We start from the raw sequence: 26,476 nt of genomic DNA, 5'->3' as shown, positions 1-26,476 counted from the left end.
TCATGCTTGATGTGACTGTTTTACATTCCTTTTACTCTGTTATTTCACTACATATTGCTTTTTATTTATGTAATATTTTATAAGCACTGACTGCCTCATCAATATCTACTGAATGTTTGATGTTCCCAAGACATATCGATTTATGCAGTGCAGTATAAATTCAACATATTATTTGTATCAAATATTATATGATATTATGTTAATTACATTTCCTTTAAGACCAATACAGCTGCTGAACAGAAGAGTGGTGGTTTTGATAAACAGTGTTTCAAATCTTCTTCAAAAGAAGCTAACACAGGATCCCTCATCATCTACAGTGCAAATAACCCCCGAAGTGTATTTGAAAAACAGGGTCACAGATTAACTGTGTGTGTGTGCGTTTGTGTGCGTCATGAGCTCTGCTGTGATGTAATCCACATGAAACAGAAGCACAGCGTGCAGATGCTGCAAGATATAGAAAGAACAAGAGAGAGAGCGACAGAGTGGGTGAGGTGGCGAGGCGAGCGCTGGCACAGAGGTCCAAGGTGGAGTATGACCTCTTCAGGGCACACCTGACTTGGCAAGCAGCCCTCCTGTGTCTATTATTTGATATCAGATTGGTATTAGTGAGATTAGTGGATGTCACAGGGCACAGTAAAACGTGAACATTAAGCCATAAATCAATGCCTGGCTGGGATGTTTGCCTGGCATGCTGGAGCTTTTCTGGGAAAGACCCAAGGAAGAGAGAGGGAAGATGGTGAGAGATGGTACAGAGTGTGGATAGACATGCAGATTAATAACACCATGTGTAGACAGACAGTGAGCCTCTCCGCGGGGTGCCATCTTTTACAATCTTTTACACCGTGGCACCCCGTCAAGCAGTGCTCGCCCTCACGCACGCGCACTTTGCTTGCGCACACACATTTCACATGCAGAAGGTCTTTGAATGATTGCTGTTGGTCATCTCAGTCCTTTTTCCTTTACACATGTCTCGTGAATTTTTCAAGTTTCCCCCTTTTTTATTTTTTTCATCTTTTTTGTCCTTTGCTCCAGTTGGCTTTAATAAATGGAATAGCAGACAGGGCTGGGAGAGAGATAGAGCCTAGCTAGTGTATGTGTGTGTGTGTGTGTGTGTGCGTGTGCGTGTGTGTGTGTGTGTGCGTACGTGCGTAAATTAGCTTGTTCACGTCAATGTATTCCTGAATATGAGATACTATTCTTCCTCTAAAAAGTATCATGTGCAGTTGATGTTTACTCAACGGCCATAAAAGTAGGACACACCAAGAAGGTTCCATGTCAACATCTAAATTGTTTATGTCCTTGTAATACTGTCCCCCTGAATCTGATGGTGACATAAATAAATCATTTAAATGTGTGAGACCAACATTTTCACCATAAAAAAACACCACGGTGTTGTCGCTCATCAACACAAGTGCAGGCCAGTGCCTAAAATTGCCTTTTTGTCATTATATTTCTCATAGTAAAAAAATCCTATGAGCACAGACACTAAAATTATTGAGGTATTGGCTAGACCCGTCAGTGTTGAAGTATGTCGGGGCCTGATTCACAGCAATGACAGTGTAGTATGGTGAGTGTTGGGTAAGAAAGCTGTGACAATGCTGCCACCTGCTGTTTGGAGCACATGAGTGAGCAGCAGCCTGGAGATACGGTGGTCTAATTGATCTAAACTTGGAGCCATTATAAATCACATCTATCCAACACAGAAGCTACTGTGGTTTAGTGTGTGTGTGTGTGTGTGTGTGTGTGTGTGTGTGTGTGTGTGTGTGTGTGTGTGTGTGTGTGTGTGTGTGTGTGTGTGTGTGTGTTATCCATAATCTGTCCCTCAGCATCTTTTATCATAAATCGAATACTGTTCTATTCAATAAGCCAAATACAAATGATCAAATAAAATAGAGGAAATTACATTGAGCCTTTTGTCATGTTTGATATATTGTTGTTTGGGATCACTATGGACAGATACTACAGCCATGCATATTTTTTTTTAAACACAGACGAAAGGTTTAGGGTGACCTCAAGGCTAGCGAAGCATTCCTCTTAAGCTGTATTCCCCGATGAAGTATTCTGTGCAGCCTCCTGTCTGTGGCTCTATCTCCAAATGCCAGTCATGATTAATAGAAAGGGTTGCCATCTACTGTGTGTCACCAGCGGTCTGCGTGATGGACAGAGGTACTTGAGACAAACATGCAGAACTGGTAGAACTGGCCTTTTTTCCCATTTAATAGAGGCTGGCATTTTTATTGTTCTGAGTGCAGGGCAAAATTGCATAGATATGAAAAAATGGTTTCTCTCTGCAGCTTGTTAAAAAAGCAATTATCGAAGCTGCACAATAGCCATTGTAAAGCATGTTCTCTTATTGGTGTCATGGCTTTCATTTACTCAATTTGTCCCAAATGTCATTGGTTCATCTGTGTGTGTGTGTGTGTGTGTGTGTGTGTGTGTGTGTGTGTGTGTGTGTGTGTGTGTGTGTGTACAAGAATGTGTGAGAGCAAGAAAAAGGGGTGAGGAGGATGGGAGTAACAAATATGATGGAGGGATTAAAATTTTATAAAATATATATCCATATTAAATTCTGCCTTTTGTGCATACATAGAATATATTCTGCTATGGTGTTGTAAAGGACATATGTAGTTGTAATTGAGCAGAGGCTCTCGTGACTCTAGCCTCCAGGTTGGTGATCTGTATGTAAAGTAAGAGCATCATTCTTCAAATATATGTGGTGGTGGTTTTCCCACCAGTAAGCATAGCCCTGTCACTGTATGCGTGTTACATGCTAATAATAGTATTTACCTCAAAGCACTGCTATGCCGATATAAAGCATGACGGAGCATCAACTGCAGCCCAGCTGTACACTCAGGACCCAGTGCTCTAAATGTCCCTTGTCACTGTAATAAAGATTTACAAAACTGTTAGCTCCAAGGTAGCTATGTCGAACACGTTAACCTGAAATATGGAGTGGAACAAATGTTATTGGAAGGACACCAATATGGTGTCTTACCAATAATCTGGAAAACGGACAGAAAATCCCATCATCATGGACGAATGAAAGAAAGTTTCTGTGTGAAACACTTTGTAAAAGTGAAGGAGAATTAAGTGAAGCCTGAGCCACATAGGAAGTTGCTGTTTTACAATGTGATGCCAGCATCACAAGATGAATCCTTCACCGAGAGAAAACGAACAGTTGAACAGTGATCATTAGTATGACTGGCTGCTTTGTTTCTCACAATGAATGACTGGCATTGTTCCCATGCATGCTTGTGTTTGGATGATTATTCTTTTCCTTTTCTTTTCAGGTAAAGAGGAAACAGGTGATGAAGAAGAGGGTGACAATGGTAATGTAGCTCCACGGACCATTAACACGTGTTCTGAGCTTCTCGGCTCAACCAGTGTGTCTTGATGTCATTTGTCATCAAAAATTGAATTTTCTATTCGCTTCAGTCTTTCCGTCCTGTGTGCCACCACTCTAACAAAAAAAAAAGTTCTCTTATCACAGAAGCTTGGAACAAAGAAATCCCTCAATTATGTATGGCTTTAGAAGTGACGTTCTTTTTTCCCCCCTTTTTTGTCACTTAATTTATGCATGTCTTTGTGGTTCCATTGCTCTCGTACTGCGGTACAAAGACAAAGCTACACAAAGAGATGGAATGAAAAGGCTGTTTGAGGTGATATCGAAAGCCAAGTCAATTCAACTCCAGGCACTAGCACTAAACTCACAATGTTTTCCACTTTTTTTGAATTTCTCTTCTGTTTCTAGATGCTGGAGCAAATGAAGATGTGGAGATGGCAAGTCAGAACCCAGGTATAGCAAAGTTACAGGTCACGGCTCCAGCAGGGGCGGGGTGTGATTACGTGCTATTGTCAGTGTGCAGATTGCCACTACTCCCCACATCACTCACTGAGACGGAAGGAGCACACACTGATCTTACTCGTATCTGTGGAGGAGATGGGAGTTGTTCGAGCTGACCGACGAGCTGCTCCTCGCTCGGGTTTTCACTTCAGCTCAGAATTTGATTAAAGATCTAACCTGAGCAGTCTTGTTAGCAGCCTAAGAATAACTAGTCCACAAGGCTCTAAATGCATCTGTATAACAGATCCCAAGACTCTGATGTGTTTTGTTGTGCTGACAGTGAGTGCCTTAAGTGAATGGGGAGAGTGTGTGTGTGTGTGTGTGCGTGTGTGTGTGTGCGTGTGTGTGCGTGTGTGTGCGTGTGCATGTGTTAGTTACAAAGGGGCGACCATTAACTTTGAACCAGAACCATTTCTCTTTTCCGAATATCCTCTGTGCTGCTAGTATATAATTAAGATTCTGCATTTGCATACTGGCAGCGAGCAGCGCCTCGTCTCTGTTCTGTTTTTTGTTTTATTCAAATCCCATCCCATTGACAACGATTTGACAGATAGAGCCTCTCTGAGCATGAATTTTGTAGATATTCTATGAGCGAGTTATAGCAAATGCCGCCCTGGGATGCTATCCAAGACCTGAGATGTGTATTTATTTTCTCATGAGACACAAACAAAGAGTTAGGAGTTAGGAAGAGTAAAGACATACAGTTTCAAGTAACACCTTCAGGAAAGTATAGCCAAAAAACAAAATGTGTGTGTGTGTGTGTGTGTGTGTGTGTGTGTGTGTGTGTGTGTGTGTGTGTGTGTGTGTGTGTGTGTCTGTGTGTCTGTGTGTCCTTGTGCCAGACACTACAGATCAATTTGTTTTTTTAATTGTGGGCTTAAATGTAATCTTTGTGCACAGACCAATATCAGCCTGTTTATCTACAGCAAGTTGTCCACATTTTACTTTGTATTATCCCTTTAGCACTCATTAAGTCCTTCAACTGCTAATATTGTACATATTTAAAGACTTTCCTTTCAAACTTTGGAAACTACACCCTAGCAAATGCAGCACCACTCAGTGACACCCGTATTACCCCAACCATTACAACAATGATTGTAAATCCGATGTATATTTAAACTAGCTTATATAGCATAAAGCACACATTTGTCTTAATAAAATGTTGCTTTTTTTTTTATGCCTCTGACAGTTTTTCCTTCTTTCCTGTCAACCTCCATTCAAACTGAAAAAGAGCAACATGTTGGTTTGAGAATGTTTGAGAGATTTCTGTCAGTAGTAATGAAGTAGGGGGTTGTTTTCTGCCACGTTGCTACAGGATTTAATGTGAAGGCTCTGACTCCTGATGCCTTAATTAATCCCTCAAAACTTTCTTCCTTTTTTATTCCATGTGCGTGTAGATGAAAATTCAGCCAACGAGGCGCCAAATCAAGAAAAGTGTGAAAATGAGAATGAAAACCAAGATAAAGGTAAAGACAGCGACAAAGACGGTGGTGAAGAAAAAGGCATCAACAATGATCAAGATGAAGACAAAGGTATGTACAAAGGTGTTGTTTTTTTTATTATTATTATTATCCTTCTACATCAAAACCGTTTAGTTACAAAGGCTGTCAGTCACTAAAATGATTCCAGAGTTGCAAAAGATTCAGGTGATTGTCTGATTTCCTTGTATTTTGCTTTTCATTTTCTCACTGTACACTGCTAAATATCCACAGGGCGCTGTGGCAGACAGATATGAATAAGTCAGTACAATCCATGAAACCCTGCTGGCCGACATTATGACGGCATAACAAAACAAAAGCAGATGTTTAAATTTTTTTATTTGCTAGCAGTCTGAAATTACATAAGTACATGGCTGGAAGATGGATGACTATGAAGGCACAATAAGGGTGTCCCACACTAGAGTGTTTTTTTATGATTATTTCTACTTGTGTACTGCAAATTCTAGCTATCAGGACAGAATAAGCAGACCTGAGTGAGGAGGACTTGGGGGCTCAGATTGTGTGGAGTATTACAGATTGAACATTGGCTGAATATTTTACCACTGAAGCCTTGAGTCCATGAACACTAAGACACATTAACAAAGCTGATCTGATTGATGATATAAACATGGAAGGTTACACTTCCTTTTGCAGACACCTCTCAGAAAAGAGACTGCGTCATGTGAATGTGGTGAAAGAAACTTTACGACTTTACTTCCTTTTTCCAGCAGAGGAAGAGCAGCCCGCTGCCAAGGTGGAAGACGACGACACAGCAAAATCCACTGTGGAGATGGAAGGTAAGATCTGATTTGCTTGGTTTGATTTGATGTGATTTGATTGAAACTGATGGAGAGTCTGAATGACTGACTTTCTATCAATGTGTTTTTCTTGTCCAGTTTGATGTATTCGTATGGTTGTGTATTGGATTAGGAAGTTCAGCGTTGTTTTTGTTGAATCAATCTCTGCCCATCTAAGATCTACTTCATCTCCCATGTAAAATCACTCTGGGCAGGAAGCACTGAGCATTGCAGGGAGCCTCAGGTGGTTTAACACATCTCAGGAAGCCATGATGGAGATGCTGTCACTTTACAGCAGATTTTAAACTGAAGACTATTACAGCTGTATGGAATAAGCATTGTTATTTTCTTAGAGGAAGTTTTCTGGGACCTGAATATTGTACCAGTCTTAGAAAAGACTTGTAGGTGTCAGCTTGTTGCAGGTGTGATGAACTACCTATTTCTGTCTTGGTTGTTAAATATTAATTGCACCCAATCTAATAATCCTGCCTGCCCTGAAAACTAATGGTAATAGCATGGTTTTCACATCAAGAGACGTGTACCATTTAACCCAAACTTTGCTGCCAAAGTCTGGTGTAGAGTTTAATGCGCAAGATTTGTGCAACAGATAGATTTACATAGCGAGAAGCAGCGATTAGTCGTGGTTGTGTTTAGAAACAGTTGTTTTATAAAATAATCTTATTGTCAACAAATCCTTTGACAAAGGTTGTGCGTATCCAACACCTAATATAGCTTATTGCTCTTTGCCATAACCAACAGTGATGTTCAAAACAATTAGAGACACTTCCATGAGCAAACTGGGTTATACTGTATGTTCCTTCATTAAAATGAGCATGGGCACTATCGCTTTATTTATGTGAATCCTACATAAACCATAATTCTGCTGTGAATATAGGTCGTTTCTTCTTCCCCTCAAATACAACCTACATTAGTGTTTTTGTTTTTTTTAAATTAGTGCTGAGGATTAACATTTGTTGACAATTAAATTGTCCAACTGTTTCATGAAAAAAATGTTCATGAAGTTTTTTTAAAAAGAAACTATTGTATGAAGTCCAATGAAAAAGGTCTGAGACTCTTTCTGTTGTGTGTGAAGCACAGCACCATGATGTGCACAAAGCAGCAGGGAGAAGCTGTAACTTTCAAGGTATCCAAATTACATCATGATCAACATCAGTTTAATCTCTCTTTTAGCCACGCTGCATTACATTTAGTCTTTATTTGAACTCTGCCAGCCATTGTGTTCAGACGGACTGTAGCTCTCTGTGTAGCCTTTGTTTATGTTTGTGACCACATGGGATATCTGTCTTTATTTACCCTCAATTTTTCTGTAGCTTCTCACTTATCAAGTGTACTGTCTTGGGAATTTAAGGGCAGACATGTGAACCCCAGCCACCCCTCTCCTGCCACTGCACTAACACAAAGGTCTGAGTCACTCTCTCACCTCCATTTCACTTTCTCTTTGACTGACATTCAATTAATTTAGGGTGAGAGTGAACCTTCTTGATAGATCTATCTGAGATAGCCTCTTCTATCCTCTCTGAAAAGCCACAGGAATATATCCCTACAAACACTACAGACTTTCCTTCACTGGAAAGCATCACTCTAGCCTGTTGACTGTGTCTTGCCTGAGCCTGCGACTGTCTGTCACTGTCTAGCTTTCCATGGGCTGTGTGCTGTGTGCTGGCACTGTCAGGCAGTAAACAGTGGTGTCAGTCCTGATTGCAGGCAGATTGCATTTTGTAAAGAGGAGCAGGGCCTCAGACAGAGTGCAGACCCAAACTGTCTCAGATATTGAATCTCATGCAGGCCAACGCAGCCTGGCTTAACCGTGCGTAACCAGCTATTCACAGAACAAGACCAAATGATTCCACAGCCAATACCTTTTATTAAAAATAATAACTGTAATCAGGCTTCCAGCTCATGGCAATAGAGGTTAAATCTGCTTCATTGAAAGGAGTAATAAAATGGCTCATAATGATGGGAGGAATGAGTAATGAATCAAACAATTTGAGGCCAGCAGAGAGACACACACACACACACACACACACACACCTACCTACACACACCTACCTACTTGTGAGTCATGTGTATGTGTTTTCGAGGAGTTTTCTCACCTCCTACTGTACGCTATGTTATTGACATTTTCTTATATTCAAAGTCAAGTAGTAATTTACAGCTGCAAAGAGTTCTGAGAAATAGTGATGTAAAATATTGTACATTCATTTTCTTTCTTGGCTGTGTGTTGTTGTTTTGACAGAAACAGACAATCATTTCAGTCAACATAGAACTTTTTCATTGTTAAGGCTTATAGGAAATGTCAAACAAATGTATACATTAGAACAAAGTCCTGCCAATCAAATAATGGACAAATAATGCAGCAGCCTCGTTTGTTTTGGTTTTTTTTTAGCTGAATTCCCCAGAAAGGATTCATGTCTTATTTGACTATAAATCTTTGATATACTGAATAATTTTTCCTGTCTATATCAAGGTGAGAGTGTCACCTCAGACATCACCGTTTTTAAAATGAGCCTTCATTGCCAGCTTGCTAATGGTGGCCAAAAAAAATTTAAAATGATAAATCAAATGCTTTTAAACACAAGATCAAGAAAAAGGCAACTCAGAGAATCAGTGTTCTTGGCAATTCTTGAGTAATGCTTTCTAAATGGTTGTTGGGTTAATTTTTCAGTTGTGTACATTGATTCCCTGAGTAGGATTTACAGCTGACATCAAACAAGCTCCACTGCACCTGTGTTTGTGGGTTCATTTTATTAATTCTTCGTACATTATCATAGCAGGAGGCCTCATTGATTAACGTGATCTTGAACACGTCACACCGTACACATTAATGATTCCACATTGTAGGATGTGTTGAGGACAAGTCTCTGCAACCATCAAAAAAAAAAAAAAAGAAAGAACTCCTTACTTTGCATTTTGCACGTTTGTATCTACGTGCTCCCAGTTGTCGGCAGTGTCTGTTGACACCCTGCTGCTTTCACAAAACTCAATATTGCACCTATGGAAGTGTATATCACAGCTAAGCATGTCGGTCCCAGCTCAGTCACACTAAATAATACGAAGCTAAATAAAACAGCTTTGTGTTATATTCACTCTCACTGCCATTATCATTAGAACTTGTTAATGTAATAATGTATTCAGTCTGCACATGCTCCCTTACTGTGGATATAAATTGAGGATACAGTGCAAGTCATCGGCTGATGTCTTATCTGTTCATATTACCAGACTATACCATATGTTGTTTACTTTGCAAGCATTTAGTCCTGTTGTTCTTAACTCTATAAATTATTTTAATGCAATATTATAAGCAACAAAAAGCAATAATCCAAGCAATATAGTACACATATTTTCTGTGGGTTTTGCTCTCTAGAAAATCCCTGTGAAGAAGAGATATGTAAGGACGAAGGCAGAGGGGGTATTTTGTATTTTAAATCAGGCTCCACTATATGAATCATATCTATTAGATAGCTCCCTGCACGGGGAATGAGATTCTCTGCCTGATAGCTGGGATGTTATAAAGGCTTCCCAAATGGAAACAGAATCCAAGCGGCCTATATTTATGAATATTCATAAATATATTTAAATATATTCATAAAATGAAAATGGGGGAAGGGGGGCTATATTGTTATTGTGTTTGGAATATATTTTCAGCGAGCCTTGTAATGGTGACTTGTGAGAGTGGGCACCCGCTTCAGTGAGCTCACGGAGCACCCATAAATTCAAATAAGACTGTCTTTGCCTAAAGCTAGGAATAAATAAATCTGTGTTGTGAACAGAAATTGTTTTTCCGTCATGCAGTGTGGTTCTCCTACAGGAGTCGATAGCTATTGTCTTAGCTCTAAAGGTAAAATGTAATGGCTGCACAGACTCAATGCCACCGAGTAATCAGCATCTTGTCCTTCTTCCCCATCAAGTTTGGAGCAAGTTTCTCCTGTGAAATATTTGCATCTCATACCATGCACAGATGCAGACCTGAATAAGGTTTGTGACTATTCTGAGATCTTAAACTGCCTCTCCGTTTAGTATGTGCCTATTATCCACACAGCATTTTTTAAATGTCACCAAAATACAGAGCTCTTCCTATAATTTAGCAAAACCTTGCAATCAAGGGAGCCCAAATCTTCAGTACGTAAGTGTTCCTTATATTTTCCTGCCTTTGATCAAGCTGGCCCCTGATCGAGCGGCTCCTTGGATATGGAAGAATGCCACAGAGAATACTTTAGCGGGGTGGCTGGCTGCAGACTAGACAGACAAGTGGGGTACAGACTAATGGCATACTAAAGCCAGGCAAGAGGGAGCCTGCAGGGGAGACGGAGAGACAGACCCAGCAGGCTATCACAAAAATCTCAGTCTCAACACAGCAGAGAGGAGGCAGCATTACATGAGCAAAGAGCTCACATTCCCAGTGCTCCTATCTCCCTTGATTTTTCATTGTTCCCTTTTCTCTCTTCAGACCTGTCTCGTTGTTAAAAACACAACAGCAACTCAAGTAAACTTCAGGTGACCGTCACGATCTAAATTTGCCCTTGTTTATTGTCACTTGATTGTCTTCATTTCATGAATTTCAAGCTCCACATGTTTTTTTTTCCTTCTCTGATGACCAGAATGTGTTGCTCGTACAGTATTGATGGCTATGACTTCTTTATATAGCACTGTGACTTTGCCACAACCTCTCAGAGCTCACTGTATGTGCGGCTTTGAGCAGAAAGCCTCAGCTGCATCCACAAGTGCCATATGGTGCCCAAGCTCATGCACATCACGCATCCACCTCTCTCCCCTGCAAGATCAAAACAAAACAATCAACAATTTCTTTCAAAAGAGTCTTGAGAGTTGGTTTTATTCTCTTGTTTGCAAGTGTTATTTGGGGGATATTATTGATTTCTATATATTTTACTCTCTTAGTGTGACTGCTTGAGTGTTCAAAACAGCAAGCCGACACAAACTACTCCTCTAAAATCCAGCAGACTTGCCATTGGCAATGTGAAGGTACACGCTAAACTATCACAGCACAGTGACCCTGTGTGGTTGTTCTTTTATGTTGAAGCATCAAGTACAAAGAGTTGAATTTCTCAGTAATCCATTGCAAATCAAAAGGGATTTTTTTTTTTTTTCCCTTCGTCTTTTTGGCAGCTTGAATAAGTTATGAGAATTCATTGGTACATTCAGCTCATAAAGTGTTGTTGCTGAAGTGCACTTTGCATTTATGTTCCTTCGTCTGCAATAGAAAAAAGGATTTCAAGCTTTACTTAATTGGTGGTTTTATGCCCTTTTGTCTCAGTCCTTTGTGAACAGGGGGATGCTGGTGATGTAAATGTAATTCTGGAGTGCAATGCATTCTTTCCTGTCCTTAAGAATTGTCAGAGCACAATTAACTTTTGGCTTAACATTGTACACTGTAACACTGTGTGGCTCTTGAGGGAACAAGCTGCCACTGGCTGAAGACATTAGGCTATGCTTGTGTTTTATAGCTTTTTTATATTCACTGTGAAAGTTCAGTAACAGTAGCTCTAGCCACAGCCATGCTGAGCAATAGTGTCTGAGACCCAGTTACCCACAATCTTGTCATTATCTGTATTAATGCAACTTTCATCGCTGAATTCAATTTGGCTTTTTAATCAACTCCTTCTTTTGACTTGTTTTGGTAATGTCAGCTCACTCGGTATCAAATCAAACCCGGTATTTTCTGGTGATGAACTAGAATAAAATAAGAAACATTTTTATAAATCAATCCCTTGGAGTTAGAGGAGTGGTGGTCCTCACAATTCATGGTTTGCAATGTAGCTCTGTTTTGGGGTCACAATTTGGCATATTTTTAATGCAGCAGAAAAAAAAAATTGCAGGGTTTTTTCATCAACAAACACTACTCTTTAATCTGCATGATAGTAATTTTATTAATTTGAAGATAATTATTGTCAAAAACCATCTCAGGGGTGGTGGGGTACCAATGGGCTTCTTTCCTTGGACACCATCAGAGTTTAGGATCACCACTTCTGCAAATGCAGACAGGAACTTTCATTATCACAAACTATTGTTTTAAAGGGGCATTAAAACATGTTTTGGACAGGCTTGTTGTTGCCATGGTAACTCATGAAGTCATTGACTCGACTGTCTGACCGTGGTGCTGAGCTGAAATATATTTTTCTTTGTTTGTTTAAACACTCTCTCGCAAGCTTCATGTATTATTCCACATGGCACCCTCCACTATTTCATAATGTCTCACACAGGAATCTGGTCATTCAGCTGGAGGAGGAGAGCCGTACAGAAAATCTGCACATGTCCATTGTGTTGGTCACCTCTGGCCCAGAAGCCTGCTTCAAAGAGAGGGTGTCTCATCTAACAGGCTACAGGGGACACACTTTTTCTGTTCTCCTTTCAAGCTCCTCTTTTGATCAGCTCTCTCATCCAGTCCCCACCCACTGTTTGGTGCACAAAAATGGCAAATGAATCAACTCGGAGCAGAGAGAGAATTTGTCAGCCAGCAGAGAAGCAACAAATGTGTTTTTGAAAAGTCTGGAACATATTTTTGTCACAGTCGCACACACATGCACATCCTATAAAAATACAAGAGACTGTTTGAGTGAGGAGTGATCTCTGTATGGGTTGCCTGTCTCCTGGAGGCAGTGAGGAAGATTGGATGGTAGAGCTACTTCGGTTAGAAGTAAACCCCGTCGAGATGCTCTCCGAGACTCGAACATGACAGTTGGGATTTTAAGTCTCTAACCCTTTGGATTACAAATGTCAATTTGTGCTCAACTCACCACTGTTTTTCAGCCATTGACCCCTTTCTCTCATGTCCCACCCAGAATGAGTATGATGCAATAAGATAGAGGACAACATGATATTAGAGCTGTAATACTAAAGTAGATTAACTCATTAGTCCATTGACAAAAAAACAGTATTATTTATTTAAGTGTATACAGCTTTTCAAATGTGAGAGTTAGCTGCTTCTCCTTGTCTTGATATTGTAGGAGACAGAAGTTGGGGTTTGGAGTTTTGATTGCATCTCCTCGGTCTCAAGGAAATTGTGATGGGCAGTTGTCACAGTTTTCATAGTTTTTGTAGCCTTACATTAAAAAATACATAGAGATGGAATGATAAGTCAACTGTTTTAATCAAGTTGTCTACTTGTGATAATTATTAAAATAATCATGATGTTTTCTAAACAGATTTCTAAATATCTTTATTTGTGTCACCTTGGGCTCCAGAAAACTGAACTCTTTTCACAGACCAAATAATTAGTTTACAACCAGTACAATTACTAGTGGCCGTCAGTGGTACTGCACTTTCAGGCACTTCTGCATTGGCTTCACTGTTCAGGCCCCAAAACAACATCCATTTTTGTACACAGTCTATGTAGTCTATGTACACTTCTGTGCGCTATAACATGCTCTGATTATAAAGTGATACATTACAATACATCAGCAGTAGAGAAGTATAATCATGGAGAAAGTGTGTCTATTAATGTCTGAAGCAGTATTTTCATTCTCTATAATTATATCTCTATTAACTACACTGCCGACACGTACTGTATATGCATGGTGCTTCTGCTGAGGTCGACCAACCAAGCTGCTCTCTCGCTGACCTTTCAATGACAGACAGCTGCTCTGCCAGGGCTCCTGATTTCACTGCAGTCTAGACACGCACTTTGATTATATTGACCAGTACACGATCCATGATCGACTGTGGAAAACCTTGAGCTGCCCAAAAGAGGCATCACATCATAACTGCAAATTAATGTGTAACTGCAAAGCTGGCCTGAGCGACGTCCTCAGCAGCATACAAACATCCAGGAACTTCATCTACAAACACGCTGCTTCTCCACCTCCCTCGTCTGCGGTGTGTCCCATTTTAATGTATCGCGGGGGATAGCCACATCACCTGGTGCTAGATTCACAGCTCCCCTGAAAGTCTGTCTGTGCCTTGATATAGTGAACCACAATGGGTATTGAAAACAGCAGCGGGCAGCTTCCTGCAGCAGGCCCTTGAGCAGCACAGTCTAAAGATTATGTTAAGTAATTCAGTGAGTGATGAGAGAGGAGCAGGCCACCACTGACAGCAGGTTTAGCAGGTATGTAGGTCACACAAGGGGAGGCCTCTTTTGCATTTTTCCCTTCTATGTCTATTTTTGTGTTGTCTCCCTAGCTCACTTCTTCACTTAATCAGTTTTTCACTTACACCTTTCATCTCCGTGTATCTCAGTGTTCTGGCTCTTTTTTATTTGTTTTTTTATCTCCTGACAGACCACAGTGACTGTCGCACGCTACATTGGACAAAGTAGGGAATAACAAAAAAAAAGACTAAAAAGAGAGGATAAAAGTGAGACAACATTTTGACTGACTTTCCTGTTTCTTTCAACCCTTAGTCTCATCAAAGGTTTGCCAGTGGTCATTTTTCCCTTCGTTTCTTTTGCAACATATGCTGTCAGCTGTACCCGTTTCTTCTCTCGCCATCGCTTGCTGCCTTCTAATCATCTTCACTTTCCTCTGAGTACTAGCTTAACCCCAAAGCAGATGGTGTCCTGTTCTCTTTTCACTCATTCAGAGTACTTTGTGTTTTCTCATCTTGTCAAGCATGGCCCAGGCCTGTGTAATGAGCTTGGGTCTTTTCAGGGTGTTTAGAGGACCCTGACCTAACTCGGAGCCGCCCCACCACAGCCACCACTGCAAGGTTACCCAAACCCGTAGGGGAGCACAATGCTGCTTAGTGTCCACAACCCCTTGGCCTTTTCTTAGGGAGAAGAAAGCCAGAATATTAATGAAGACTCTTGGCTTTTCAGGAGGATAGCAGTAGAGAGGGGCGGTCACAGTGTTTACTGAACAGGCTTGTTTTCATCTCCCTCGCCCGCAGGTCACAGCTCAGTGCTCTTTAATTGGCTCAGATTGTCAGACAGTGTTCCATCTCATAGAAAAGAAAACTCCAGCTATCAAATACTGACCCCCTCCTCCTGGCAAATCCTTTTTCTTCCCTTTTTTTTTACTGTTTTGAAAGTGGCAGCTCATGCAGCTAAGCTATTTCCACAACCCTGCACTACAAACTCAACATTAACATATGAAAATAGGCTACTTTCCACATTTACCAGCTCATTAGTTCTTTTGGTTGAAAACTTGTTGAGGTCCACCCGCTCTTGTTTTGCTTGAGCAGGGACAACTTTAATTATATTTGCAGAAGGCATATCTGGCCCAAAGCTATTAGTCCATGCAATGTTCAATGAAGGTCTCTTTGATACTTGTTTAATATACATGGGCCAATACAGACAAGGCCCCAGTCCCTCATAGACCACCCAGTTTACACTGGGAAATTCATTTTGCTCCCATCTCCTGAAAGGAATGGCACTTCGATAGATACTGGTACAGACCTTAACATTTGTTATCTTCAAGATGCTTTTGAGCAAGCCGTGGCCCTCCAGCTTCGTATAAGCCAAACAAAACAAAGACTAAACTCAAGGAAAATAGAAACACTTTGTGCTCAGTGAAAGCAATTCGGTCAGTAAATGTTTTTGTGGGGAATTTAATTTGGGCGTACTCTAGTGGGCCTTTCACAGGGGAGGCTGAGCAACTCTTGGACAAAATAGGCAGCTGATGGTTCTCAGTAGACTGAGATTGTGATTGGTCGTGCTCATTGTTTGAGTGGGAGCAGCTGGACACCTGTGTGATCTGCCTGGGATCAAAGCCGACACGGCAGACCAGCCTGCAAAGCAACGGTTTGGGGATCAAATGAACAGAAGAAATTCTCTTGGGGAGCCGACACTGTAGGGCACAGACACCTCAACACCTCCATCGATTTTTGTATTCTTGCGCCGCTCAAGAAGAGGAGTTGAATAAAAGACAGTGAGATGTCCTGTGGCTTAGGGAGAGAGGGAACCTCCTGTTCTGCCCAAGGCTCCTGTCTGGAACATTAAGCAGAGACGGTTCCCATGCTGCTATGTGGGTGACCCACAGGGACTGCCTCCCTTGTGGGCTGACTGAGCTGGAGTGACAAGACCATTAAAAGTGGAACTGCTGGGGATCGTAACAAATGATGGGAAATACGAGAGCATTTATCATACAAAAGCTACAGCTTATGCTCAATTTATTCATACAGTGTTTTAAAATCTCGACTTGCCATTGTTGGCCAGCTCAAACACGTTTTCTCTCACGGCTGAATACTGTGCTGCAACACACTAATGCTGACCAACAAAACGCTAACTACTACTTGTCTAATAAAGGAATGGAAGGTGGGGAGGAGGGGGAGGGGGAGAGGGGTGTAATTTTCTGCTTGTCTGCATGTGAGGGTGACTTATGCCCAACTCTCTTCCTTCCTCTTGCTTCTCCTGTGTGTGGAAATGTGAGCACATTTTCTCATTCTGCATCTTGATGTGTTTTTCTATCCAGGATGTTTTTACTGAACTTCCGAAGGGCTGAAGTGACAAAAAATGTTAAAGAATGTAAAAGCTTGGCAAATGTCTTGCATATATATATACATATATATATATATATGTATATATATATGTACCAGCCTAGTGTAATGTGAAAGAGGGAAATATACCCTTCAGTCCAGTCGACAATATTGTGCCTGTGTCACTTTTTGCCTCGACTGGGTGTGAAAAGTGCACACATGTATGACCAGGGTCGAAGGAGGAGGTCATGCGATATAGTACATTATAACGTGGAAAAGGGAGGAGGTCAGGGTAAGCAGCAGTGACGTCACCCATTGGTTTGTGAGCAGCTGTTTTGACGCCTCCAGTTCGGATATTGTCTTGCACCATCTTACTAGTTCAGATTGGTTTGGAGCCGGAAGGGACCATATTTGGACGAGTCAGGGTGGAGCAAGCAGTTGATCTGACTCGATCTGATTGGGAACCCGATGATACGACGTCCCGACAGCCGATAGCCCTAACCTAACTCCACCACAGGCCTGTCAATCAAGCAGACACACAGCTTTTGGAGGCTTATTTTTCAGTCAACGTGAATGACTTCTCTTAAGAAACGCAAAGGCAAAATGTAATACTGACACGGTCTCGTCTGTATTACATGCTTTGGGGTGATACCAGGTTGATCAGTGTATCGTCAGTATCATCTGTATCTAGGCTGGGAGACACTGAAGGACGCCTCAGGTCCTTGGTCCCAGCTGTAGAAAACATTGGTATAAGCTGTCCAGTTTCCTGCTGAGGGAGTCTGTTTTTCTCCTCTTCTTCTTATCTGCCTTGTGCGGACTACGCCTCTCCTTCACCAGAACCTTGACAGAGGCTCGTTTTTCCCTCTCCCCCCATCTTGTTTATGTGTTTACTACAGCACACCCAGATCCTCCTCCTAAATGATAGCCCCTCCACTGTCAGTACACAGGAGTCAAATTAGAGAGCGAGACGGACCAATGTTGCCGTTCCCTCTGAGTTCAGGGCAGGCAGAGGCCACAATCTGTTGAAATTCTGAACTTTTTTCTTTATTTTGATCAGTGCTGGATGTTAGAGGGAGGATGCTGCTCTATCACCAAGACTGTTGCTATTACCTGGGAGAGATGAGGAAAGCAGCATCAGGAATGAGGCCAGTGCTTCAGTGAGCTCCTGCTGCTTGCCGTGTTAGCTCCTATGATGGCGGGTCTGTTTCGACATCAGGCACATGTCCTGCCATCAGCTTTCATATAAATAAAGTGATTATGTGGAAAAGTGTTAATGAATGCCATATCATTTCATTTATATGCAGAATGCATTTCACCATTGATGCCATACGGCTGCCTCTCCTAAACATGTGGCACAATGTGTTCAAACGTGCTTCCTGTCAATTTATTCTCTTGCAGACAGACTGGTGATAAATCTGCTTCTTCGATTCATTTATAATAAAGCAGAAGACATTAAAGGACCATTCTGCATTTCTACAGCCCGGTTCTTTGCTTGTGGTTTTGCGACATTTATGTTGGTTAATATAACCTTGCACCTAAAGTAATTGCTGTGATCTAGGAATACAGTTGCTACTGTACTGATACATTGCTACAATAGCGAGACAAGAAACAGGGGTGTTAGACCAGTCGAGTTGAACCAAAAGTAAACACTTGTCGTGGTAACCATATGATAACCGTCTCAGAAAATATATCACTGTATACGCTATTTCATTATTATTATCATTATTATATCGGTGTGTGACAGCCCAGCCAGAGCCGTCTGTACATTAAACTCACACACGGATGTGTTTCCTCCTCTGGAAACACTCTCCGTCCATATAGTTTGCAAACTAGACATCTGTCCTCGAGGGACAACCCCATGTTCATTTCTTAGATTTCCAAAGTTATCCCACGTTGTTTTTAATCACTTTTTCGGGGCTGCAGATGGTGATACTATCAGTTTCATTTTCTCTGCGTTATCAGTGTGTGGCACCCATTGCTGAATCTGACAGGCTGTTGAGGAGGAAAGAGGTTGCAACGCGCGGGCAAGCATCTTGTTTTGTTGAATTTTTGTCCCAATGTCAGGAATAATTGTGCATGGTATGACAACCATCAATTTTATTGCCATGGTATATTGTGATACCAGTATACTGCTACAACTCTACTTGTCTCACTGCACAGGGCAATGTTAGCATGCACGAGTGAACCAAGTAGGTATGTTATGTTCCCAGATCAGTTAGCCTGTATAAAGTATAACGCTGTCAATACTGTTAGCAATCAGAGCCATTGAGCCAAAACTATGAAAATAATATCTAAGCTGCAAACAACCAAAAAATCCTTCAAATAATTTTGCAAAAACAATGTTACTAGGCCCCCTGGATGGTTCCATGGTGCAGATCAAAAAGAAAGAAAAAGAAAAGGATGGTGAGATTGTTGTTGCTTCTTCCTTCCTGCTTTCCAGCAGTCCTCGAGTCCCAGTGGTGTCTACGAGGAGAAATTCATTTCAAAATGTTGCAACAGATTAAAATCAGCTTGATACTGAAGAAGCGGTGTAATGCATGTTTGCCGTAGCTGACAGCCTTCTGGTTAAATTGCCAGAGACGCAAAGGTATTTTGTAATTCACAAGCTGTCTACATGCTTTAAGGAGCCTGAGAACCAGGCATGTGTATCAAAACCTGCCGTTACAACCGAGGAATTGGCTTTTCTATAAAAGATTAAATAAGCTTGACCTCAGACTTGCTCTAAACATACACAACGTAGACATCACTTTGGATTCTATGAGTTCGTCTGTCATGCCTAAGTAGTTGTATTTGTTTACATTATCTTCAGACTGCCGGGGGAGTGGGGTTATTTTTATGGTGTGCTTTGTTTGGAAGATTGTTGTTGCAAAAGGGGGGAAGCGCGGAGGTTTGCTCTGTGAATGACGAAGGAGTTGTGTGACTACAGAGGTAACAGGGAGGATAGAGTGGGAGAAGGATGTGTGTTGGGGAGAAGGATGTGTGTTGGGGAGAAGGATGTGTGTTGCGGAGGGTGAGGGGGTCTTGGGCTGCCTTGCGGGGATGGCAGTCTGTAATTAATTTTGCATGCATCGCTCTCCCTTCTCGTATTTGTTTTGTTCTTTGTTTTTTTGAAGTATAACTCTTTGGGAAGGTGCTGAAATTCCAGGCATGAGAGATTAAAGGGGTGTCTCACTGCTGGAAAGATGGTCTTTTCATGAAACTGGGCTGTCTATGCACTAGAAGGACGCAGATACTGATGCTCCAGGACCAGAGAAAACAGAGAAAAAAGGCCTGCGGTTCCCGTTTGCTTAAAGGGGAGAAAACCTACAAGAACCAGAATGCACTGGGCTCAATACCTTCAAGGCCACTCCTATTGGATATGTTCAACAAAAAACAAAGAGTTGATAAAGTGATGTTAACAATCCTTCAGTGAAAGTAAATGACTACTAGCTTATTCAGTCAGTCACTGCAGCACAGTGACTCTACTTCCGTTTTCATCGGTGCATATTTCCAGCTGTATAATCCAACTACATTGTTTTATATTTATAGCCCTGTCGTGGCCTTGTTTTTTTTTTAACTTCTTTTAAACTATGCTATCCTAACAGGGCTCCATTTCCTGACTTGACTTGCTTAACAGCCCAACACAAAATAGCAGTTGCTAACTGTGGTGCCTTCATTGTGGCTGATTAATTCCACTTTAAACAAAACAAACATTTCTACATCCAACATGAGGTTCGACTGTCCCGATAACCCATCCAACACACTTTTTCTATGTTTGCCGAAGTAGACTCAGTCCCACCATTTCCCCCCAATACAGCTAGCCATCATCTGCTCAATCACCATGAAACCAAAAATAATTGATCAAAATATGAATTTATAAATAAAAACGAAAGATGTCTGATTGAAGCATTACACTATTGTCTTCCACACTAAAAGGAGCATTGCTTTCTGCTATGGTCTCCCAGTGGTTGTAGTAATTTGAGTAGTCAACCTGGACATGCTTTTTTGATTTTGGAGCCGCTTCTCTCTCAATCCGACTGTCTGTGGAGGCAGGCATCCAAAAACCCAAGAAGTACAAACTGTAATTTGAACAAAAGCCCTGGAGCCGTCAGAAATCAGCCTGATGATGCGTTTTATGTCATGGTTTTGCCGGCAAATGAGTGGGACGCTGTGGGTGCTAGCAATAAGGAGTGAAGTTAAACCTTGTTCATCTTCATACAGCTTTACATGTTGTAAAAAAATCAACATGAAGTTTCAACATCAAGAAATTCAAGTTTCCCTTTCAGCATCACGACAAATGGAAATTTGAAGCCATGAGTAAGAAGTTGATCTTAAATTCCTCGACTGGTTTGAGGTTGTCCTAAAGAGTTCACGTTAAAAAAAAACAAGCAGAGTAATCTTGCACATTGTTTAATATTCTTAATACCTAAGCCTTTCATCAACTGTGTCTGCATGAATTAACTTATGAGTAACATGTCCATATGTGCTCCACATTACAGATGTCTCTGAGATCAACGACACCGGCACCAGCAATAGAGGTGAGAGGATATCATGTTTTTCCCCATGAACGACTCGCTCTGAGCGCTGTGACGCTTCACTGAAATCCTGCTGCCTAACAGACACCTCCCTGCTGTCTGCAGCGCACATCCCTCCCTCCATTTCTTCCCATTTATTCGCCTCTTCTGCTTTTACAACTCACCCTCGACATATCACAGTACATGTTCTGATTATATATTAAATGCATTTAATTTTCAGTGGTAGGCAGCAGCCAGTATCAGAAGTCAGTGTTGTAAGATAGTAAGATGTTCACATAAAGTTCAATCCTGACCCCCAGACAGTTCTTTTTAGATGCTTTGTATCAATTAACATGATCAGCGTGATTAAACAAACTTTGTAAGGTATAGGTTGTTTACATAAATTGATGATTCTCTGCACAGGATAAGGAACAACTGATTGCTTGATTTTTGTTGCCTCTTACAATCTTTTTCCCCGTCTTGTCTTCTGTCTCCTTCTCTTGTCCAGAGGAGATGAAAGAACATGTCGAGAGCTCCGAAGAACCTGTTACAGTTCTAACTGACAGAACTCAGTCCAAAGGTAAGTGCATGTAGGAAGCATTCACACTGGCTCACACTTCTCTCACACACATCTCTATTTATAAGTGAATTCTTATTAGTGGCCTCAGCTGCTGAATTAAAATGCACTTCTTTCAGAAAATCCTCAGCGCTGTGCAGCTGAGTGTTACCCAGTTTCACCCTCCTTGTCTCTGTTTTCTTCCCCCCAGTCTGTCTTCATCTCGTTGTCTCTGTAGGGGCAGGCAGGCAGGCAGTTTGTACGTGCTCTTCCAGGGCCAAATGCATTTGTAAATCCTTTCTGCCCGTTTCAGGTCTGCAACTATAACCCTGATATTTTGGTATATACGTGTCGGCACGTCTTTAGAGATTGACTGTGATGAATTATCTGCAAACTCAACTATCAGACGTTTAATAAATCAAATGTGCAATGCATATTATTTTAACATACTGCCAAAACAGAGTGTAGGGGCAATAATCATGCCAATAAATCATATTTGATAAGGATGCCACACTGTTGTTATTCTCAGGTCTCCGTTGAGATTTAGGGTAATAAACCAGCATGTGATTTGTGCTATGAATTTCTATGACCGCAATAATTCTGTTTGTGGCACTACAGAGATGTCGAGCCAAAAAAATGGGATTCAGATTTGGGCATCGTAGAGTTTCCAGGTAGAAAAAAATTCATTAAGCAACTGCTATGAACAGATTGTCGGGGTTGAATAAATAGGACAGGCTAGCAGCATATGAAATAACTTGGCAGAGACAAACGGGTTGGTGTAGAAAGGAGCGAGCTTAAACAATGCTCGACAAAGAGCCAGAGAAGGAAAAAAAAAAAAAAAGCTTGTTGTCGAACAACCGTGTGGATCAGGGTGAGATGGTGTATAGGGGAGTTGGTGAGCACACAGTGTACTGTTAAAATTAGCCAGAGTACACGTATCAAAACATATGACAATAGACAATCACAACAGACTGCCCTGTTTTCTGAACAAAGTTGGTGGGTTATTTTATCTTTACAAAGGATTCATGTTGTCATTCGCAGGGAAATGAGAACAGAGAAAACGTATCTGCCTCGGTGTCTGTTTGTATAACTGTCTGCCACACAATTTCCTGAGCATCACTGATTGAATGTCGACAAAACTTTGGGTAGTTTTTATTGGCATTCACAGATAGGTGCTACAGGTGAAGCTCTTGTGGTCATGAAATTTTAAATGAGGATTAACTGTCATACAAATACACCGATTTGTTTCTTTCTGTTCATTTTGCCAAAATTAAAGTTTAAGCCTAATCATAGTTAAATAATTTATTTTATGAAGGGGAAGAGAGAATATTAGATTTCCGTTTGTCCTTTCAGTTTTGTAAACCAAACTTACACAAGGCAGATATGGCATATATAATAACTTGGAAATACAAAGCATATTACTGAAATATACAAATAATTGACTGCCAATGAAGGTACCAATGATCAAAATAAACAATGTACCATTCTTCTCTCATATGCCATTAAACCACAACCAAAGACTGGGCCACAACAAAATGGCACCATTAAAAAAAAAAAATAAGCGCTAGTCAAACCTCAAAACGTGGAAATGGTGACGGAAATGACATTTGTTAGTTTCATCCAGCTATTTTTATACAGATGATTGGAAAATGTGACGCTGGCAGCCGTAAATCCTGTACGGACTGTGCATGCATTTTTTTAGGGTACGATTTAAAAAAATAATAATAATAATTTAACATATATCCTGAAAATATAATTGTAACAACAGCAGATCTTATTTTTTGGCTGCATCCATTCAGTAGCACTGTGATGCAAGTAGGCTAATCAGAGTTTTATGTTGGTGTTGTGTTTGTAACACATTGCAGACAAACATGAATCAGTTTCTCTCTTTCTCACTCGTTCGTTGTGTAGACTTATGTGCTGCAGTAACTGTGATTATTTTTCTTGGGCTCGCCACAAACGCCCCCCCATACATGACATATCACAAATGACAGGGAGTAAGGTTCATTGGACAAACAAATGACCATTTCCCAGCATGCCTTCTTCCTTAGCAACTTCTAAATAGGCAACCAAATTAGATAGGTGTAAGTAATCGGAAGAAATTATATTTATTTTTAATAAAACATGCAGTTTTGGAACATTTGAATAAAGGAAAATAAAGCTCGCATAAAAAAGGCTATTACTCCAAACCCAAAATGCACAAGCTGGTAAGGTGTTATATTTACCTATCACAAGAGCTGGTTTAATGTTAAAAGAACAGCTTAAAATTTGAAATGGCCAATGGATAAAAGGACCTACTCTGAAATTGTACATGAGCTCCTGACAGCTCAAGACTCAGTTACACCGTCGGTGGTAGTCGGTGGTAGCATCATTGTATATGTGCGCTTGAGTGAACTTTGGAGCTAAAAGTAGAATATAAAGAGGTGGGCGGTTCTTGTGCGTACTTTGGATTATGATACTAAACACTGTATCGTGCCTTCCGGTCTAAAACTGCCCACTGGTGACTTGACGTGCTGAGTCAGCTGGTTTGAGTCATGCCGAGACAGCCGGTTCACACTGCTGTAACTTTTCCTTGCAACAATCGAAACAGTTTTGTGTTCTTGTTGTCTTGAGTCTGAACGGAGCTTCAGACGCAGTACTGTGTTTTAAATATGAGGCTATTCTTACATCCTATATTTGCTTTCTATCCAGACACTGTTGAGAAGAAAGAATGACCAGCTGAGGGGACGACAATCAACCTCATCTGACAGCCAGCAAACTGTGCGAAGGCCAACCACACTAGTGTCAGCCTGGCCCATGTCAGTATGGGCTCTGACACTGGCCCAGGACAACCAGTAACTCACAAGATGCTCACATTCCCAACCTTACTTAGCCCCCCCCACCCCCACCCCCAACCCTCTTTATTAAGAAACTATTCATCCCTCAAGTATGTATGTACTGTATGTAAATGTACGTATGTACAAAACCTAACAATAGGACTTGAACATATCAACCAGAAAAAGATGAGCCATACCTCACTGTGTTTTAGAGTCATACATCATTTTGCCAGCTGGGTGCGATGAGATAAACCAGGTTCAAGTCTCTTTATTTGATAAACCCACTGTGAGAGCACAGTGAAGCTGTCAGAGGACAACAGCCACAGCCCCTACGTGTTGACACTCCAGGCTGGGTGATGCTTAACATCAACCATCCTTTAGTTTCTAATGTCTCAAACGCAGCCTCCACAGTCACGACGTGACATTAAACAGTGGAATACCTGACAACACCCTGCCATGAGTCCTCACACACGGCTGCAGCTCGAGCGCCGTTGTTTAGTCACATTAGTCACATTAGCCACATTACCTTACATTAGTCACATTACCTTAAATTCAGACCTGTAAGGCGATGTGCCAGTCCCAGGCTTTTCATCTGTGAACATCATCTAACTGCAGCTTAACACGTTTTACCAGGTAACTGTTCATCAACACCCATGTACACAATATGAGGATGTGAGTGTCTTTTAACAAATCAATTAGTCCCCCCCCCCTTCCTTTTTTATTTGCCATTTTCAGTGCATGCCAGAAAATTGCTTTGGAATTCACCAACACAAACAGGAATTATTGTCCTCTTCGCTTTTGCTTGTCTCCTTACCAGATTGTCTATAATTGTATTGAAGGAATCTGCCTTATTTCATATCAAATGACAAAAATCACAATCACAGACCTAAGGAGGAGGTTCTAGTATGAAATCTTGGTTGTGTATTGCTTGCAGATGATTTGTATTTTCAAGCACATCATGTAATGGCTAATACCTGTTGTTAAACATCTATTGTTTTTTTCCTCAGTTGATTTGAAAAAAAAAAGCTTTTGGTTTCTTTTAAATATAGGTATGATTCATTCATTATTTTCAGTGGTGCCATACTAAAGATCAGATGAATTACAGTTCTATGAAATGATGCCTTCATACTTTGATGTTTGCTTTGCTAAACTATAACAGAAACAACTAATAAAATTGAAGGTGGAAGCCATGCGTCAGCTTTTGATGTACCTTGTTGTGCGTCTTGTTTCTACTTCTGTCATGATGGCAGCTCATGTTTTATTTCATTCTAATAAGAGCCAGTAAAGCTGATTTCCCCTCAGTTACGTGTGAAATTGAACAACTGTAACAGAGCAATCAGTCGTGTGTCTCTGGGTAGACAGAAACAATTAGTCTGTCCTGTGATCTCCAGCCTGCTCGCTCTCTGGCCCTCAGGCTCTCTCTTGTATCAAACGAGACAAGATATCTGGCAGACCCTCTAACCCCAGAGCCCCCCGCCCGCCGAGAAACTCACTAATGGCTCGAGACCTCACAAGGAATTTGTTATCGAAGACGCAGCAGCTCTCCAGAGCAGAACCTCTTTATCAAATCACCTCTCCTATCTGCAACAAAAATGTTTCTTTAACTTTTAAATCTTTAGGAATTATGAACATGAGCAAACATTTTCCAAAGTCACGCTTCATGGGTTGAACTGCTGCATGTCACAAACCGCTGTACATATTTCAACACAGTGTCATTACAACCAAAATTTGAAAAATGGTGACTTTGGCTCCCCTAGTGGAAATGTAAAAAGAATACTAAAGTGTCCTCCCGGCGGCTGTTTCACAGAAGCCAAATTAATAAATCAGGATAAAGCCAGGCTTCATCTAGCCCAGTCACAATTGCCAAGCCTGGCTGATCAGGTGTGGGTAGGTCAAGCCTGATGTACTCAATCCAGATGAATGCACATTCACGGCTGTCCTCAAAAGACAACGAGGAGGATTACAGATTCACTGATGATGAAATGGAGAAGAGGTGCGCTACATACTTTATTCCCAGTGAGAAAGATCTTCATGGAAGCATACAATGAGGAAAGGGACAAAAACGGGAAAAACTGCTGCTTTAATTAAAGAGCGTCAAACGGT

At 41.1% G+C, this 26,476-nt stretch overlaps 1 protein-coding gene across 3 annotated transcripts in view; it reads left to right on the top strand.

Moving 5' to 3' along the window:
- The window catches only part of macrod2 (mono-ADP ribosylhydrolase 2), a 395,447-nt gene extending 369,865 nt beyond the window's left edge, over positions 1-25,582 (top strand). For 2 of the 3 annotated variants that reach the window (XM_069145005.1, XM_069145007.1), the window contains 7 exons: positions 3,291-3,329; positions 3,752-3,796; positions 5,242-5,376; positions 6,051-6,119; positions 20,987-21,025; positions 21,510-21,581; positions 24,249-25,582. In XM_069145005.1, coding sequence (XP_069001106.1) covers positions 3,291-3,329; positions 3,752-3,796; positions 5,242-5,376; positions 6,051-6,119; positions 20,987-21,025; positions 21,510-21,581; positions 24,249-24,271 — 422 coding nt within the window. In that variant the 3' untranslated portion in view covers positions 24,272-25,582. The remainder of the gene's footprint in view (positions 1-3,290; positions 3,330-3,751; positions 3,797-5,241; positions 5,377-6,050; positions 6,120-20,986; positions 21,026-21,509; positions 21,582-24,248) is intronic. The other variant, XM_069145006.1, reaches the window with a different exon arrangement.
- The last annotated feature ends 894 nt before the right edge of the window (positions 25,583-26,476 follow it).

This window comes from Embiotoca jacksoni, unplaced genomic scaffold (genome assembly GCF_022577435.1).
Source record: "Embiotoca jacksoni isolate LCO1_2020_lvr unplaced genomic scaffold, fEmbJac1.0.p SCAF_12, whole genome shotgun sequence".
In the NCBI taxonomy this organism is placed as follows: Eukaryota; Metazoa; Chordata; class Actinopteri; family Embiotocidae; genus Embiotoca; species Embiotoca jacksoni.
Note: the sequence above shows the minus strand (reverse complement) of the source record. Positions and strands in the feature narration are given on the sequence as shown.